The following is a 19117-nucleotide window of genomic DNA, read 5'->3' on the forward strand; positions in this document are numbered from 1 at the left end:
AAACCCATTTATAACTTTGTAGTGGGATGAACCCGCAGGATCTAGTGAAAAAGAATGCAACAGGTTTTAAACAAGCAAAAAAGATGAATGGCTGGTGTTACACAGCTGTCTGGTTTATGAGATCAGAGTGACATGGCAAGAAGATGGAACTTGCACATCTTGTGTAAAAGGAAGCTGAGTCTCACCCCTGCTAGCACGTCATGCCTATGAGACAAGGTGGGAATGGCCAATAAAGAAATCCTGGGCTTCACGCAGGCTGTGATCTGAAGTTACTGCAGAAAAAATATTCCATCTACCAGAAAAAGCTCATGGCCACTCAGAGGCTCAAGAACTTTACTTTCTATTGATACTGAGTGATGAAAAATATTCCACTTTCTTCCACAGGACTAAATGTAATGTGATTAAAGAGAAGGGGACTCAGCTCATGTTCAAGGCATTTGATGCCTTTATATTATACCAGTGACTGCAGCAGAGAATGCCAGAGAGAGACTCGGCACTAACAGCTGTTATTTTGCCATTAGTACCAGAATATACATTCTAAAACACATTAATTGTTGTTACTGAGTTCCCAAAATTGTCATACATGATGCCACAGAAACAAATAAAGTTGCTTTCATGACCCAAAGAATTTTAAGACTGAATGACCAGGCTTTCTGAGTTGCTCTGCATCCTCTGTACTCACAAATACCAGAGGCAAATAAATAAGGGAAGAAAACCACTGACAATTCTAAACTGTAATCATGCAGAAATCTATAAATAAAATGGACATCAAGGACAGTTGAGGGTTTTCAAAAGCACCTTTATAATTGAGGTGCACAGCTCCCAGGAGACTGACACTCCAAAATCACAGGGATGCTTTCAAAAATCATACCCTGCAGAGTTCAATTTTCACTCTTAATCTGCTTTCAAATTTTAGCAGCTAATTCTGGTGAGGCAGCTACGAACTGCAACTTTCCATCAGGAAGGATGTTTTGTTATTACAACTCTTTTTTGCAGTATACTTAGGAGAAAGAGTACATGCATTTATGTGAGCATATAATCCCTTCATTTACTAGATTTGTACTTAAACACCCCCCTTGCTACAATAAAAAAATTAATTCAGGTAACTACTTATAAAAATTCCTTGACAGGGCAAAATTTGAAATGAGATAGGGTGGTTTTAAACAGGTTCACATCACACCATTTTCACGTCTTTGTAGATATTTTTAAGGTTCAGCAAGCAGACATTGAGTTGTTTTGTTGTTTAAAGAGCTGGCCCTTCAGTGCATTGCCACTTACCAAGGAAAAGATTTGGTAAAAAACAATGTGCAGGTTCCAAAGAGTCACACGCCAAATCTAAATACAGTATACTAAGTTTATTCCCCAGCCATTCAAAATAATGGATTCATTTTAATTCTATGCTCCTCAACATCCACAACAATCATGTTCCTGTCTACAGGAAGGATTCCTATAGTCACTATTCCAAAATAAACTTTTTAAAAAATCAAAACAAATATACTAAATTTAAGTGAGAATTACATACTGTGAATTTTAATGAGGTAAGATTTTAGCCTACTAAATGGAAGATATTTTACTTGTCGGCAAACAAGAAAACTCGTGAAATGTTTGACCGCTCACTAGACACAAGCGTAGCTATCTTTCGCAATCTCCCCTTCAGCTGTTTTGCACCTGACCCATGGCTCTGCCAGCCCAGGGGAGGCAAGTGTAAGGGACAGCACTCCGGCTGGGACTGGAGATAGACTTCCACAGTCCGGTGACCGGCACGCAAATAGTTCACAAGCAGCAGAATTGATGCAGCACAGTTCTTCCAAATTTATCAACAGCAATAATCCTAAACTTCCCCCCATAAACTCAGCAAAATTCCCACTATCATCAGCGGGGTCTGCACCTCACCACGTGGCTGCTATAAGCAGATCACTGGTCACATTGCTAATATTAATTCTTATACATTCTTTTATTCAGCATTATTTGGAACAAAACTCATGGAAGTTAAAAACTAAATAATATTTAAAAAGCAAGGATACATCTTTTGTGATTTTTCTTTAACCTGGAAATCTAAACAAACTATAAAGTCTTGGAAAGCAGAGACCAGTGTCCTGGTATAATACAATGGACTGCTGTCCTGAATTTACTGCTTTAGCAATATTTCCCTAGTAATTATTAAATTAAACTCATTTCACAGGTGAATGCATGTTGTATAGACAGATTGGATTATTTTGAGGCTATCTGTCTATGTATCTATCTAAAATTTAGGACAAGTTCACAAAGAATTACGAAGTGTTATGTTTTCCTTTGAAGCTATGGAAGTGTTCAGATATTAAGTCAAACCTGTTAATCAAAAATCTTCTATGTTTGGAGCCCCGTAGGTCTTTTCCTGGAAGGCCATGAATTGAAATCAAGGTCAGATTGTTGAACTTCAGATGTGGACTGTGGAAAGAAAAACAAAATGCTGCAGTTCAACCAGTGGAAGTTTGCTGAGGCTCTGTTTGGTACAAGCATAATGTGAGTGCATTTCAACGTATGGTTATACAGTGTTTACAGCTTAGCTTCCCAGTCCATCGGTGTGACTTTCGAGCTGTACAGCACCCAGCACAGTATTGTCTCAATCCTGACAGAGATATTTAAACGCTATCATGTAACTAACAAGCTCTGTTCTCAAGACCTTATGGCAGGACTTACCTTCCATGACTACAAAAGGTATTGAAAGACCACCCAGTCTTTGCTCAAACACCTTTGCTGTTCATAGCTCACCTTCTATAAGCTGCAGGAAAGGAGAAAGAATTCTGACAACTGGTAATTTGTCTGCTTCCTGCCAACAGGTCTACTGAAATTAGGAGGGCATATCAAAGGAACAGCATAGATTTTAATGCCATATTCAGGAGGATACAGAAAGTAATTCCTTTACACAGGCCAGGTACAAAGTGTTTGTCATTTTGCTAAGATGCATGTGTCTTTGGACACAGAAAGAAGAATACTTTCCACCGTAGTTTCATTAACACCAGAGTGTGGGGGTGAACAAGACTGACAGTATGTTGAACTAAATGTGATCTGACATTTAGAAACAAATAAATATTATGAGTGATTAAGCCTTCTAATCTTCATGGCTTTCTGTAAGTTAAGTATGGATTGATGCAAATGGTACAAAGGAATCAGAATGTTTTTTATCAACCAATGTTAATTTGTTATTCATACATTTAAAAAATATATTCAAACAAAGTTAAAGGTCATACTTAAACCAAGGAATTTCAGGGTTATGGCTGCCCCTCTCAAAATGCATATTAATAGTTTAATTCTGGATTATGGATTATCTATGGTAAATCTCCATGCATACTCAGGCCGAGTGCAATGTAATAAATAACCTTAATGTAACAGAGTGCATATATTTATACAGATTATGGGCCTGATTCTCATTTAAATTAAGGTCACTCTGCAGAGGTGGGTGTAAATAGAATTTGCTCTTCATTTATGGCCACGTTATGCTGGCTTGGTGATACAAAGTGGTCTTCATGAAAATGAGAGTTAGCCCGATATATTAAGCTGAATTTAAAGTGTACAGAATGCCATCCGCACTCAAGGAGCACTCCTAGCGGGGTGCAAATCTGAACAATTACAATAACTTTACACACCTAAATAGTATGAGTCCTTGGCATTTAGTTTACATGTAATTATGAGGAAAATTACTACAACAGTACATAAACACCCTAGACATTCTCCTATCCTGCCTGACCTCATAGCAATGAAGTTTCTTTTCAGCTTAGAGCTGAAATAATCTCTGTACATGCTGCATGGCCTCTTGCCAACAGGTCTTTGTGATGGATCTACTTGACCCCTTAACCAAACTAGCAATAGGTTGGTACAGGCTCCGAAGGAGGCAAAGGCCTGAGCCGTGGCCGGGCCAAGAACTCCTCTGGTCCTGATCTGTTCCCTGAGAACCCACAAAGGAGCCGAGCAGCACAGTGAGCATCGATGCATATGAGCTTGCAACACCGACCACGTGACTGACACGTGAATAGCAGGTGACTTCTCCAAGACCCATTTAGCAAGGAACAAAGGAAGTTGTGGGTACAAGGAGCCTCACGCATACCTTTCCTATCACATGTAATTTGACTACAAGCCAGCCACTTAATCTATAAATATGACAGCCTAAGTGAGCCTTCTCTGAGCTCTCCCTGCTAGGCAGCGTGGCTGCATGGCAGTGATCTCCCCTTGAGCTGGGACACCTCTCAAGGTTGCCCCTCGAGGCAGAGAGACCTTTTACCAACGGCAGACCCTTGGTAAGCAACCGATACTGCGCCATAACCTTGTAGTACGGTAACTTTGATTTTGTCTTGGTAACTTTGATTGCATGCTGAATTGATAAATTTTGCATATATAATCCCTTATACACAAACCATTGTCCAAGTCTGAGACTAAGATTGCACCTAAGCTCCATCAGGAGTGAGGAAAGCAAGGGGGTCTACTCTGAACCTCGTGACTCAACGGGAGGATCCTCCGTACCCTTTTTGTATTGCCAGCGTCTCTGTGAATCATTCTAACTCGAGTGTAACTCAATTTTCCTTTGTATGTTTCTTCCATGCAGTAACTGAGTGAACCTTGCCATCGAACTTTGTTAAGTCGCACTGTTACAACCTTGTATTAAAACCACTTTTGCTAATACCTTTGACAGTGATTTTTTAACCGATCAAAATCACTCATTCGCAACAGTCTCCAAATCCAGGTGGTACAATAACATTAAGTTTAAATGACATTAATGATATTTAGGATGAAAATGTTGCAAGCAAGCCTCAGAAAAATGGCAGAACAAAGGTCCTAGGCAACATTAATATGCCTCTTTTGCATGATTGCACTATGATGCATTTTATTGATCTGGTCACATACTATTTTCTCTGCAGATGCCCTACCTCTATTTAGTTCATACACAGTCGTCCAGCGTTTCCACAGTCATATAGTATTTGTTCAGTTCTTCCCCATGGAGCATGAGGCTTCGGTTCAGACCTTTCACTCAGTACAATTTACTAACTGATGATTTACTTCTACCTCAGCGCTCCCATGGCATTCCCATATGCCCCACACATTAATTCATGTTTCCCATTCATTAATCTTGTAGGCATCAAAATGTTGATTAGCATCTCCTTAGAATACTGTGATGAAATGAGTCATATCTTTGATTCCCATTTTACATTGAGAAAAATCAAGGCACAAAATAATTGGACTAAAGCGATCAAAAAAGGCGTGCTGATGTTGGAGGCAGAACTGAAGAGACCCGGAGGCTGGTACCTGGCACTGCCCTGTGCTCAGAGTGCGGGCACACTGCCCTCCCGGGTCCAAGGAGCCACAGAGCTCCGTGCACAATTTCATGCAAGTAATGGTCACATTTTCAAACAGAGAGGTAAAATTCTTCTTCAGCTAAGAATCAAAATTTGTTAAATGTTTAAGCACAGGCTGGCATTTGTGAAAATTATCAGAATCTTTAAATAAAATAAGTAAAAAACCCTAGTATCTTGTATTACAAAAGCTTGATTTCAGAATTGCAGCTGGTATGCCTAACCTTAGGATTGTAAATATATATATACAGGCACTTAAATACAAGCCTGAAAACTACAGGCAAACTGTCAGTGCTCAGCCACGGTTACTGTCAGGCACTGGCACACAGAGCTACAGGGAGATAACAGGTCTGAGTATTTTGACCAGTGACTGTTACGCACATTACCACACTCCATATCATCCTCCCCTTTCCCCTATGTAGCATTATTATTTCTAGGCTAACAATAGGATGGTTTATTTATTATGGCTTTTGATTCCTTACTGCTGCCTAAAAGCTCTTAATAACTGAAAAACAACATAGGCTCTGAGAAACAGGTAGTGCACGTTAGGGGAGTGAACGTCTTATATGCTTCTAATATATATAACAATGCCTAATATGAAGTAGGGTAAAAGCAGAGGTTCCCATTTGGTCAAAAAGTCTTCAAGTTAAGAGCCTGAACCAATGCAACATTAAACAAGTGCACCTGCATTTTAGAAGCAAATAATTCCAGCAGGGATTCATGTTGCTGTGGATACAAAGGGAAGAACAGCTCAAAGATACTGGTAAAGCAGGGAGGGATTAGAGTATCTAGGGAAATAAGTAAAAGGTATTGGGTTTCATTGCACAGTTCTAGAGGACTGCTACAAAAAAAAGTCTAAACACCCTTGTCCTCGAAATAAAATCAGATTGCCAATTTACTGTGAGCATAATCAAAGGAACAAACACAAAAGTTTTAGTATATTATTTTTATATATCCTGGCATTTGTGAATCTGTTAGAATATTCCTTGCTAGTTTTTCTGGATTTTTTTCCTGATGTCTTGCTACCTTTTCTTTTTTCTCTTGTGTGCGTGGTGTAATGATGGAGGCTTAGATGGTGGAAACTGCCTGAACAAATGATTTAATTAATTGTGTTCATTAAACCCCTCATTATCACAAACAATAAGTCAAATCACTTTTGTTACAAAAAATAAAGTTCAGTGAAGTAGTCTACATGAACCTAAGCGTTTCAATTTATTTGAAATGAAGCATCATGCTTTTTTTAAAATTTTTTCCAGTCATTTATAAAAACTAAAATAAAAATGGGTGACAGAAGATAATGCTTTATCTGGCTATCAAAATTGGTAACTGTGTGCACTGTTCTCCTGTATGCATAACCTTTAAACAATAACTTTAATATCTGGAATCATAACCTATCCAAAAGTAAAGTCCTAATTATACTGTATCCTCAGGCTTGCTGCAGCAGAGCACTTGTAAAAATGGCAGCTCTAGACTGTTCTAAAAGTGGTAACAAATAGTCTGTTTTCAGCACTAGATGCTGAAAGCTTAGATGTGATAAATTCTTGACTTAGTGAAACTTTGAAATCAGAGAAATCTCTGTCCTGCAACAAAAAAAGGAACCTTAAGATTTTTGTGGGGAGGAAGGAGCCCAGAATGAGAGATGATGATAAAAAAAAAGAGTCCCAGCAGGCAATAACCTGGTGTTCAAGGCACAGAAACTCAAAGTGCCCGGGTAGAAGTCTCACTGTAAAAGGCAGATATAGACAGTAGTTCTCCTTTTCCCAAATAAGAACCATTTATCCAAAGTAGGACTTTTTTTTTTTTTAAGGAAAGATCAGCACCCCACACATTTCAAGAACAAAGTCATTGGGAGATGACTTGGAGAATAGACTTCTCCAAAAGGAAAAGATTTTCTAACAAATTTTCCAGCTCTACACAAAACTACAAATAGAAATGCTCAGCTTAACAAAGGTTGCTAATATTAATAACAACACAGAAAACCCCACTCATCCATATTTTCACTAAGGGATAAATATGTTACTTAGCACTACAGACTTTCTTTGAGTAATCTTCACAAGTAATGTGTTGTCATATTGCCACTATACTAAATCGCCTTTGTTTGCTTGCACAAAGCCCATTGCTTTCGCTGGCAGAGCTGTAAAAGCCTTTACCCTTCCCTCCACTTCCTCCCACTCTCTGGGCAGCTACATTTGACTCAGACAAGTAAGAATCAACACAAACTCAAGTATGAAGATATGGGAAAACATAGCAAAACTGTTTCCCTGTACGATGCTACGTGATGCCATTCTAGCAGTCTGAAGGCTCTGCAACTGATCCTACAACGCTTGGTTATTAAGCTTTTAGGAAGAGAGTAAGTAACAGAAGCAGCAGAAAGGGTTTATTGTTTGTATCAACAATTACCAAAAGTGTCTGTTCTCAAGAACCTTATGTAAGTGCATCAATTACAGGCCTCAGAACAGGATTTCAGCTTAACTGCTGACCAACAGATGTCCATCTAGAAGTTATCCCTCTTTAATTACGAGTAAACAAAGATAAGCCAGTTCTCCATTGGATCAACCTCAGGAAAAAGTGTTAAGATTGTGAATGAATTTGCTCAATGAAAGAAGGGATAACAATAAAGTCTTTACTAGGACACTTTTCAATGCAAGGGTCAAGAAAGGGGTTTTCCACATATTCGTTTGTTCTATAAACTGCGCCCATGATGACTCTTCCTCCCAAGACCAGCAACAGACGTATCCAGAACACCACCAACTGAAATAAAAAGATAAGTGAACCTAATTGTCAGTAGCTTACATTTAATTTGACTGCCACTTTTGACACCAGGGGATGGATAAGTCAGTTGCTTACTTCAGTGGGAGAATTCACATCTTTTTCTTCCCAGAACATGACTATTTCCATTCCAAGATAGGCCACAACATTGGTGAAATTCACCATCCTTTTTAATTTCAGAAAACACTCTTCTAAATTGTTCAGAACAGAGATTAAAAGGACAATGTTTGGTTCTGATTTTGATTTTAAAAAAGTTAAAGATGTACTTTCTTTAAAAACCAGAGCTGGTTTTTTTAAATGACACCTCAGCAAACTCTTTCATCATGTCCCTATAACTTCCTCCTGATATCAAAACAACATTCTTCCTTCAAAAACTTACATTTTGATGGAACACTGCTTTTTATTAAAGTACTGTTTTTTCAGAAACTTCCCACCAGGTTTAGTGGTGATTAATTTTATCAGATGCTGTATTGCAAAGAAGAGCAGCCTATAAGCCCAGGCCATGAAAGCCACTACTGTCACCACTTTTGACATCTTAGCAAGAATCCACTAAAAAGCTAAGTAATATTTACTTTGACATTTGACTAACACCCTTCCAGGATGCTGCGAGGGTTTCTCTCTCCCCAGCTGGCAGCTCTTCCTCATTGGGTCTCTCTCCAAACTTTGAACTTGATGGTTTGATTCCACACAGGATTTGGAGGCACCTCCTTGGTGCTGAAGTCTAGTGCCCACTATCATAAGACCAAAAAAACCCAAACAAAACCCCCCAAAACCCCACAAACTTTCCATAAACTTTATAAACACCTTTTTGAAGATAACCACATTTTTTTGCCCCCACTATGCCTACTGGAAGATGTTCTCTTTTCCACAGTGATAATTCTCTCAAACCTCTGCCCACATTTGTCGGGTGCCAATTTATATCTACTTGAACTGGAAAAGGACATCAATCACAAACTCAAACAGTCAGGGTTTTTTCATGTTTAAGATAGGCTTATTCTTCCAAAGCTTCTGTTGTCCCTAGAATTGTCACTTTACTTCCTTTTGTTCAACCAATATTTTCTGCTTCTTTCTTTGCTCTCATTAAAACCTGCGTCCCCTCTCTGACCCCAGCTCGTGTGGTCTCCCCCCCCTGTAGTGGTCAACCCTTCTTCAACACCCTGTCTCAAAAGCTGTTCCTCTCCAGTTAAATTTTGATTCTCCTGTGAGGGTAGATCAATTAGTCCTCTCGCTTTTTTTCCTTTAAGTGGTTAGTCCTAGATTCCCTTCCATCTTGTAATTTCAATGCTTGCCTCTCTTGTCCTCTGTGCTGGCCCTTTTCCTAGACAATATAATTAAAAACATTAGCACCTCTGACTGCTGCGTTTCAATTCTTTTATTAATTTCTCCTTTTTTAGGTAGCTTTACATCACGCCACGATCTTGATTTCTCCTCTGAACGCTACCAAACATGCCTTTTTCCAGTTTCTTCTTTCAAATTCCCATCCATGCCATAACTCATTTTTCTGAAACAACTCAGCCACCCTTCTGTGGCTGTCACTGCTTTTCTCCCTTCTAACCACCCCTCATTGCCCAGCAACTGTTTTTGCTTTCCTCACCTGTGTCAACTCAGCTTTCCCTATTCTTTTTTGCACCATTCTTCTCTAGTGATTGTGGCTCTTTACTGTAATTCAGTTGAGTCTTTTTTCCTTTGTTAGACTAATTCTTTTCCACACTTTCCTTCTCAACCCATATTGACCTTTGCAATTTTACCACTAAGCTCTTCTCCCTCCCTCAACCACCTCTCGTTAAGCTTTCTTCTCAGAAGTCTCTTTGACTCTGCATCTTGCCAGTACTTGCAAGGTGTATACCAGGCTTTGAACGTGCGTATCAATTAACACGTGTAACACACAAACACTGGAGTACAGCATTCAAGAGCGAACTTCTGACACAACTTAAAACTAAGTCTTAAGTACTTGCTTTGTACATATTTGCCTATTTACTCCTTTAGCGTAATAGATCACTTCAGGCTCAAACGTGAACTGCCTTAACATTCTGCACTGAGAAACACTACCAGCATAAACTGAATTTTTGTAGCCAAGTAAAAAACAAATTGTGACTCACATGACAACCCAGCTACAGATTTCTTCAGAGGCTCTTTCAAAAACTATAGTATTCACTCAAGATCTGTGGTATTTCCAGGATCTAGCTTATTAAAATCAGCGTGGCAAAGTGCTTACAGTATGAATTGTTGCGTGACAGAACAGGAAAATCTAAAGGGCTCTTTCCTTGGCCCATACAAAATACATAGCTGCATCAGACACATCATATAGTTACGTGGAAACATCCATAGCTACAAAGTTTACAAGATTAGCCCTACCATCCCAGATGTAAGTTGGCTTTGAATTTGACCAAATCAAAGTACCATCCAACGAGTGCTTTAGTGAGAGCATTTCCTTACTAAAATTTCAATTTCCATTCCATAAATGTTTCAGCATTTCATCCTGTTCAAAGTATAAAACAGGGCAATTATTTTTCTAGACAGAAAATGAGGGATATCTGATGATGGCCTTGGTAGTTACAGTCTCTAGCTGTTTAAATCTAATCACCTGGCAGATTCAAAATCACAGTTGAGAGACATCAACACCATTTTCCACAAATAAAGACACCATAAATTGGGCAGTAAAACTAGAGTGTGGTTGAAATTTTGCTGTTTTGTCTGCTCTTCTGTGTATGTTTCAGTGAATAACATACAGTGCGAATTCCAGCTTGTTAATAGGACATTTTTAATGTTATTGGCCAATCATCCATGTTAAAACTACGGGTTTTGGTTTTTTTTAATGGCTGTCTACTTACCAGACCCCATTTTTCCATATTATTGCAGAGGAGATTAATATTTTGACTCCGTGATGCTTCTTGGTGCAGATTTGGCAATGCTGCCTTCACAGAGATGAAAAAGTATGCAGCCTAGAAAAGCCCACGGATGTCAAAAGATATACTTCCCTTGAATTTGAAGGGCTTGAGATTTGCAGCAACATTTTTGTCCTAGCTTACGGCCAAGGACCATACATTCTCCTCCTGACAGCAAAAGCATGCAGAAAGAGAAGATACTCATAAAAGTTGCATGTTCTGAGGTACCACCCCAGTGCCACATCCTCTTGACAGAAAGCTGGCAGCCCAGGAAGGACAGGGACATGGCTGGTGGAGGAGTCAGCTGGGCCAAAATTCCTGATCTCAAACATCTGCATGTAGCAGCTGCGGATCTGGGCCTTGCAGCACCTCCAGCCCTGGCAGCCTGATGAGCACAGCTGCCTCGCTGATATTGCATCCCTTAACGTAAAACAGCTCTGAGAGGTGCAGCACCACAAAGCCACGTAATGCCCAGCGCTTCACCAGAGCAACACGATACTTCTCCAACAGCTCCTTCCCAAACAGCCCATGCCCTGTAGCTCCCCCAAAACTGAAATTATGCCTGATTAATGCAGAGGTGCTACTGACCACCGCACTCCTAGGGAAACAAACCACACCACATGATGCTACAATTCACACAAGAATGCAGTGTGGTAAGATGGGTACTGGAAGCAATCGAGCTACAGCACTGTGGAGCTCCATCTAACCTAACCAATCCACATTAGAAGTTTGGGGAATCTAGATAATACAGCATTCACCATCTCATTACTACCTCTTATGTACTCCCAACTCTCATTTCAATGTAAACTGCATTCAGACTCATCTCCTTCCTGGGATCTGGAGGGTAATCACAGCAATCCAGAAAAGGAACCTTAAAATTTCAGGTCATCAGGCATTCAGAAAAAACAAGCAAGTACCTTCAAACAGCGATCTTCATTCGTCACAACCTTCACTCTACCCGTTAGAGTACATACATATATACATATGAACAGGAATCAAATCTACACTAATCACTAGAGGGAAGGATCACAACTTAACCAGCCAACTAATTTTGTCGCTACCATAGTAGTCTGAACAGTCTTCTGTGCTTCAAAACCAATCCATAGGCAGTTTATCGACTGCTCTGAAGAACTCAGTAGTTACACCTCCACAACAGCCCTGGGAAACAAACTTCAAACAAAGAAAAATAAATACGAACAGAAGAGAAAGTACATCTCCTCCACTGCTTTAGCAGAGAACTGGAAAACCTAAATGCAGTGTTTGCACTTGGAATGCTTCTGTATTTGCTTTGAACTGCATTGATCAGAGAGCTACCAGATGCTTCGGGTAGTCAGGTTACCAAGCTCTGTACAGAGCTGCTGAAACAGCCATGCTAATGTCATACTTAGTCACCAGGAGAGGTACGATAAATACAAAATATAATTCTATAAAAATTCTTGTGACTCATTTCAATTTTGAAACAGGCCTTTTATGAGAAAACTACTATTTCCAAGATCAGTTTTAACATGCAACAAGAAGTTACGAGTATTCATATATAAATAGTAACAAAAGAAAATCTACAAATACTTACAAATTTAAAGTGTGAAATAATAGTTTGGGCTCAGACAAATGTTTGCCTATGTTTAAAGGGCAAGTACTTAAAGTTGAAATAATCTTATTTAAAACTGAAAACTGTCTCTAAAGCAAGAATATAACTGAAATAACCACACATCAATGCTAATTGTGTATCATTTTTTGGCAGAGGCATGTCAAATGGCTGTTACGAAGGCTGATCTTGACCCATATCCTCTCCCCCAGTTTATGTCTGGTATCAGTCACTGACAGTGTTCATTGTGATCCTGACTGCGCAACAAGGCGAGATATGACCTATCTTATTTATCTCTGTCACAACTTGATCTCTATTCACCAGAAATGACGGAAGGCAACAATGTCTGAAGGACGCAGGCCCGGTGACACTGAACACATGGTCGACTACAACATTGTTCTGGATTGGCCTTGGTATGAAAAAAAGGCAGTCAAAAGGAAGCACATGTATATCAATTCATGTGGCAAAGATAGATAGTATAAAACAATGAAGATCACTAAACCATTCATTACATGTTAGCTCTGTGATCAGCAAGTAAGCACTAACTATTTAATTAGTCAACTAATTAGTGACAGGCAACATGGAAGGCTTCAGATGTTCTCAGACAAATGCAAAGATAAAAAGCCTAATTAAACAGCAAGCATTATGCTAACTATTGCCAAACAGGACAGATGTGCAGGATATTGTATAATACTGTGCTGCCAGATAACAGCAGTTGTAGCTGTTCTGTCAGAAACCGTGTTTTAAAAATCCCTGCCATTGCTAAGCTAATCTTAGATACCTTTAACTCACAAAGGGAGAAACCGTCCTGCAGACAAAAAACCTCACAGATTAACTGCGTTAGATTCTAATTCTACTTTAAGAAAAAAGTTCAGGGCTTTGACAAAAATATACTTTGATCTATTTGCTTTTTAAATGCAGTAACTATTTTAATGCGCCCACATGGAAAGGGAAATATATTTCACAACATTTTCATACAAAACATTGTGATCTTAGCCACCATTCATTTATTGCTATTTTGTGTAGCACATTATGTATATTTCCAACGTCCTCAGAGAATCAGTCATTGTTTACACCAGAGGTTGGATTAAGGAGGTTTTCAAAATCATGGATTAAAAAGGGTTTTCCCTATAATCAGAAGACAATAACGCTTTCCGCAGCTATATGCAAAGAGGTGGATAAAAAGCTAATTGGTTCACTACGCTGGAACCAATGACAAGATACTGCTGTGAGCAAGCTTTTTGCGTTCTTGCAGCCAAACTTCAATCACCTGCTGTCAGGGCGTACCGGTTAGCATGCTGTTCTGTGAATCATCCACCAGAACAAACTGAAAATGCTATTTTTTTTACTTGTACTTTCTTCTGGCATAATGCTGCTGCTGTGACCATCATTCTTAAATTATCAAAGAAAACAAGAAGAAACAAAGAAACCCTGCCCTCCTGGTAAATTAGTATTTAGCAATGAGGTTATTTTTTAAAGCATCTCAGTACTTGGGAATATGAAAAGATTAAAATGCTGGGCTGTAGCTTACATACATTTAGGGGAACACCGGTTTAACTGAGGACTATGCAACTCAGTATCCCAATTCTAGCCATTCACGCTTATTTAAATAATTTAACTGCAGTTGATATTTCTCCTGCCGAACCTCACCTCCAAGAATTGGTATTTGCAGAACTCTGAACCGAACCCATTACTCCTTTCCTCATATTCATAGGTACTGATATTCTGTACTCATGAAAACAGATTTTACACTTGCAAATCACTTTCAGATACAATTTTCAGTGAATACTTGCAAGTTGAATATTTAAAAGTTTTTCATTTATAAATTTACTATATGCATACTTGATCTCAGTGGGCATGACAAAAAAGTTTTAAAAACTTCCTTTAGTCTTAAATCAGACTCCTTTTTAGGGTCTTCATGTAATTTGTCAATGTTAGTGGCTCATAGTACTGCAAATGTAAGTGGGGGGCATGCACATATTTACTGGAATGTCTGATAAAACTCTTCTTCTTGTAATTTTTTTTTCCCCCAAGACCAAGTCACTCAAGGGAAACTAAAAATAAATAAAACTTGTATTTTAGCTTAACCTCTCTTTGGAGTTTCTTTGACCTGATTCACTCCGACGCTGAAAGGACTTTCTCCCCACATCCTACAACAAAGGGGAGGCAGGACCGCCAGTCAGCACTAACAGTTTGGAGGGCAGAGAACAATAGAGGCTGAGACTCCGTGCTGCCGGGCTGAGCTGCTTTTTCACAAGGGGAGTATTTGTTCAGTTGCTACTTCTCCTTTAGGACGGGACATCGCTCAGAGCTTACACTGCTTTAACAGACGGTCTGATGCTGCTGCAATTTATATAAGCCTTGTCTTAGTGCTAGAGAATGACCTAAGTCCTGGCTTTGTGCAAGGGGAAGCATATAATTGCACTGCCCAGGAGGAGCCTCATGCAGGAATTGTGGGAATCACAATTCCTCCCCTGCTTGCCATGCTCCTGCAGGGAAGTTAATTACTGCAGCAATTTATGATGCAACTCACTCCCCCCTTCCTCAGCTCCGCTGCCCAGCTCGCTGCAGCTCCTCCCATGTCAGACAGCAGCAGCCCAGGCGCGGCCTCCAGGGCCGCTTTCGCACCTGTACCTACCGACAGCCGCCGGGCACGAGAAGGGAGGCCAGGCTCTGTCTGCGTTACTGCCAGCACTGCTGCCTCCATCGTTCGCCTGTTTCTTGAATAGAAAATTCATGTGTGTCCTAAAGAAAAGTAGCACTGTAGCTGAAAACGCATGTCTGCATGTGGTTACACTCCAAGAAAAAAAAAAATCAGCAGGTGATATTTATTTGAATGGTGAAACACGAATAATGAGATCCCCTTCACTGACCTAGCATTAGATTAAGCAATCCTCCAGGGCTCAGAGTACCCCCAGCGTTAGGAAGAAGCTTCCCCTCCTGGCAGGTCATTCCATATACTCATTTGCAGCATTTCTGCACTGCCCTTTGAAATAACGGGCACCGATTTGGGCGCACCAGTGCTCTGACCTCTGTGACAATCTCCGTTTCCAGAAACTCTAACCGCAAGGAAACGAGCCACAGCAAAAGACTGAAGCAGCATTTTGTAAGAGAACGGTTCACAGCACACAGTCCCCCTTTGCAGCAGGGTTCGGGTGGATAAGAAGCGGTGCCCGTGGCTGCTCCACAGCACTGCTCAAACAGCGACGACACCCAACTTCCCCAGGAGCACTCTGCCGCGGCGGAGCTGCCACGAACTGCAGTGCCGCTGCCCCGGCACAATGGGAGCGAGAGGCAGCCTGCTGCAGCTCTCGAGCGAGGAGAGGTAATTCTCATGATTATTTCTCTGTTCAATGAAAAATATATTTCTTCAGCCTCAAACAAGTCGAAAACACTTGTAAAATCTAGTTCTAATAATTGTTATGTAGGTAAGTGAATTACATTTGTGTGTTTCCATGGTGACTGATAATGTAAAATAATTAAGTATGAAGAATAATGAGGAGAAAACTACTTCCTCTTTTTAAGGATTAGGGGCTTACAAATTGATTCAATCTAGCTATTTTTAGTGCGTGTAACCTTTGCAAAGAATGTTAGAAAATTATGAGTAAATTAAACTAAATTGTATTAAAAGGCCTTCACATGGATCAGGAGACTTTTATCTGCTGCTGATGTGAAAATTAAAAAAATAATCCGTCTTAAATTTCTATATATATTAATATAAATTCTGTGACATTTTGCACTAAGTGCTGACTGCTTGCTTTTTGCATTCTCAAAGCAATACTCCATTTCTCTTAAGCAGGAGCACTCCATTTGTGCAGCGCTGAAGACAAGTACTCTCTCCTATGTACAAGGAGGACATGTTCTGCAAGAACTCTTTGCTAGAGTATGGTTCAAACAAAACTTCTGGCTGAAAAGTCTTGGTTGCGGTATCTCAGAGGAGGACACCTAGAAAGGATTGCCCCACAGACACAATACTATCTGTATGTCCTGTTCGCTACAGGAGGACTTAGCTTCTGGCTGCCAGACTTGGTTGGAGTGTAAATATGCTTTGTTTTTCCCCTCACACTATTTCATACAGAAAGCATCATAATAAACAGCACAGGATGAATAACAAGAAAGTGGCTAATAGCTCTAAAGTACATGTTTAACTGAATTTTCAGTGGAACTGAAAGCCTAAAAGGTGCTGAGAACAGGAGGATGAGAGGAAAATTATTTTACCCCAAGAGGGGATGCTCTACAAGAAATCAGAAACTAAGAAAAAAAGAGCAAGAAGCAGGTATTTTTTCTTCACTGGTCCAGCAATATAACAACATCCATAAAGCATTTCAACGTTTTCTTCTCTTGCCATATTGATATTTTAATTTGCGATGTTATTAATGGTTATTGTAGAAATACAAACTCTCAGCTTAACTGAAAAATAGGCACAATTTTCAATTCTCTGCCAACCATAAAAATGCCAGCCTCCCTTAGTTTTTGCAATGAGCATTTTGTTGTAACAATCGCATACAAAATTTGAATTTTATATTCATTTCTGCAAGTCTTTCAAGACATTTCTAGTACGTACATTTAATCTACGAGGAAAACAGCAACTGTATAAAAGGAACTGCATTGTCACATACACAGTCTGACTTCCTGATAAGCCCCTAAAACTGGTATGGAGGGGGTACTGGCATAGAAGGTGCAAGCAGTGAGGTATCCGAGAGAGAGCACCCCTGTCCCAACTTCGGAAAGTCTGTAAAACAGCAGAACTTGTCCACAAGTTTACTCTGGCTTAGACAGCGGAAGGTATAAAAACAGTCGCATACATTTATTCCCCTTCTCAACCAGTTTATACAGTTTATTTACTCCAGTTTGGATAACTCAAGGTAACCACAGCAATTCAATTTGCAGTTTTACTGCTGAAAAATTCTTTAACCTATGCTGATGGCCTGTGTTCTTGGTGGGTCACCGAGCAGGCTGTGGCTGCTGGAGAGCAGTGTCCTCTGCTAGACCTTTCCCACACCCACCCTAGGGTCTACAGCGAAAATGGCAGAAGGGCCAGAAATGACAACTTTTTGGTTCCTGAACAATCCCAAACATCAAAAGCCTCATCAGAATCAAAGGTATCAAAAGGTGTTATCGGAATCAAAATAATCCCAGTGAGATTACAACTCAACAAGATTATGTCGTACATTTCTGCACAGCTCTGAAAACACAGCATCACAACGAGGTAAGAGAAGGGAGGGATTCAGACAGTGATTTGCGATCCCACTGGGCACAACTAGCTTTAAAGGTCAATACTGCTTTGGAGCACACATGAAGGGCTATGGACTTAACCTCCACTTACAGACGTTTTGTGTAAGAGCAACGGTCAAAGAGATTTTAAATATGTGCAATTCTCATTTTCAGTGTGCCTCCACCTTGAGGATGTACAAGCAACTTTGTCAGCACTTCTGAGTTCCAGAGTCAGCCAGGATGCAAGCACCTCTCTACATCCACGGACACTCAGACCTTTAACATCTAGTACTTGGATACAGACTCAAAGCACGCTTCTAAATGGAGGAAGCAAGACCCTTCAAACAAAAGGTAACATTCTTCTCAGTAAAGGAAATCAAATTAAAAACTTACCAAAAAATGAGCGTTTCCAGGAAAGAGATTCCAACATCGGATGCACCAACCACCACAATTCTAGTGTTGATAGACACTTTAGATTCCAGCACCAGCTTTCGATTTATGTGGTTCAAAGAATAACTCAACTGTAAAAAATATGTAAAGTGGCATAGAAATGCAGTTTAAAAAAACAGCAAAAGTCTGCTAAGAATCATTAAACCATCAGTAAGTAACGCATTACCTTGCATTCACACAAAACTTACTATGGCTCACTGACATGAGTAATACTATGATTTTTCTGTGCACAGCACAAGATAACACAGTAGATAAATGGTACTAAAATATTGAAATGTGTCCATGTTTAACAGGTCACAGAAAATTAGCAGAGCTTAATGGTCTGGCTTCTCCTGGAAAAGATGCTAGAGAGTCCTTGTAAGAGAGGAGAAAACACTGCCTCTTCTATAATTTACTACCATTTAGCTAACACCTGGGGAACATATATTTACGTAACCTTAAGGCCATTTCTATACCTTCTAGAGCAGTTTTTACTCTTGCTGTTTTATTTATGGAAATGGTTTTACTTGTAAATTAATCAGGAACTTGTATCTTGAGTGTCTTTGTGTGTTTAATTGAAAACTCTCTTGCAAGATGATAGAATTAACCTTCTTTCTCCTTAAATACAGAGCAGCTACACTGAAAGCCAGGCTGTCAAATGAGTAAGCTAGTATCTCAATGCCACTGAGATCAATACTCTGGCCAAAAATTTTATAGCAAAGTTTTTAATTACTAGCTTCTCAGTTCCCATTCTTCTTAATGCATTCACTGGTTAAGACAATAACCTCCATGTATTTTTTTTTTTTAATTTGTGTCTCTAGGTCTCACTAGCTAACGGGTTCTCAAAACAAATATGCAAGAAAGGGTCAAGAGATAATACTGCATTTGGCTTTTTTTTTCTGCCCTGAACT

General features: G+C 39.7%; 1 protein-coding gene across 1 annotated transcript in view; it reads right to left on the minus strand.

The window, feature by feature from the left end:
* Positions 1 to 19117, minus strand: part of CFAP61 (cilia and flagella associated protein 61) — a 121852-nt gene that overhangs the window by 48828 nt on the left and 53907 nt on the right. The window contains exons 17-18 of the mRNA XM_075497202.1: positions 18171 to 18298; positions 2329 to 2427 (exon numbers count right to left, since the gene is read on the minus strand). Of these exons, the coding sequence (XP_075353317.1) occupies positions 2329 to 2427; positions 18171 to 18298 (227 nt within the window). The remainder of the gene's footprint in view (positions 1 to 2328; positions 2428 to 18170; positions 18299 to 19117) is intronic.

The sequence above is a fragment of the Mycteria americana genome, chromosome 3 (genome assembly GCF_035582795.1).
Source record: "Mycteria americana isolate JAX WOST 10 ecotype Jacksonville Zoo and Gardens chromosome 3, USCA_MyAme_1.0, whole genome shotgun sequence".
Taxonomy (NCBI): domain Eukaryota; kingdom Metazoa; phylum Chordata; class Aves; order Ciconiiformes; family Ciconiidae; genus Mycteria; species Mycteria americana.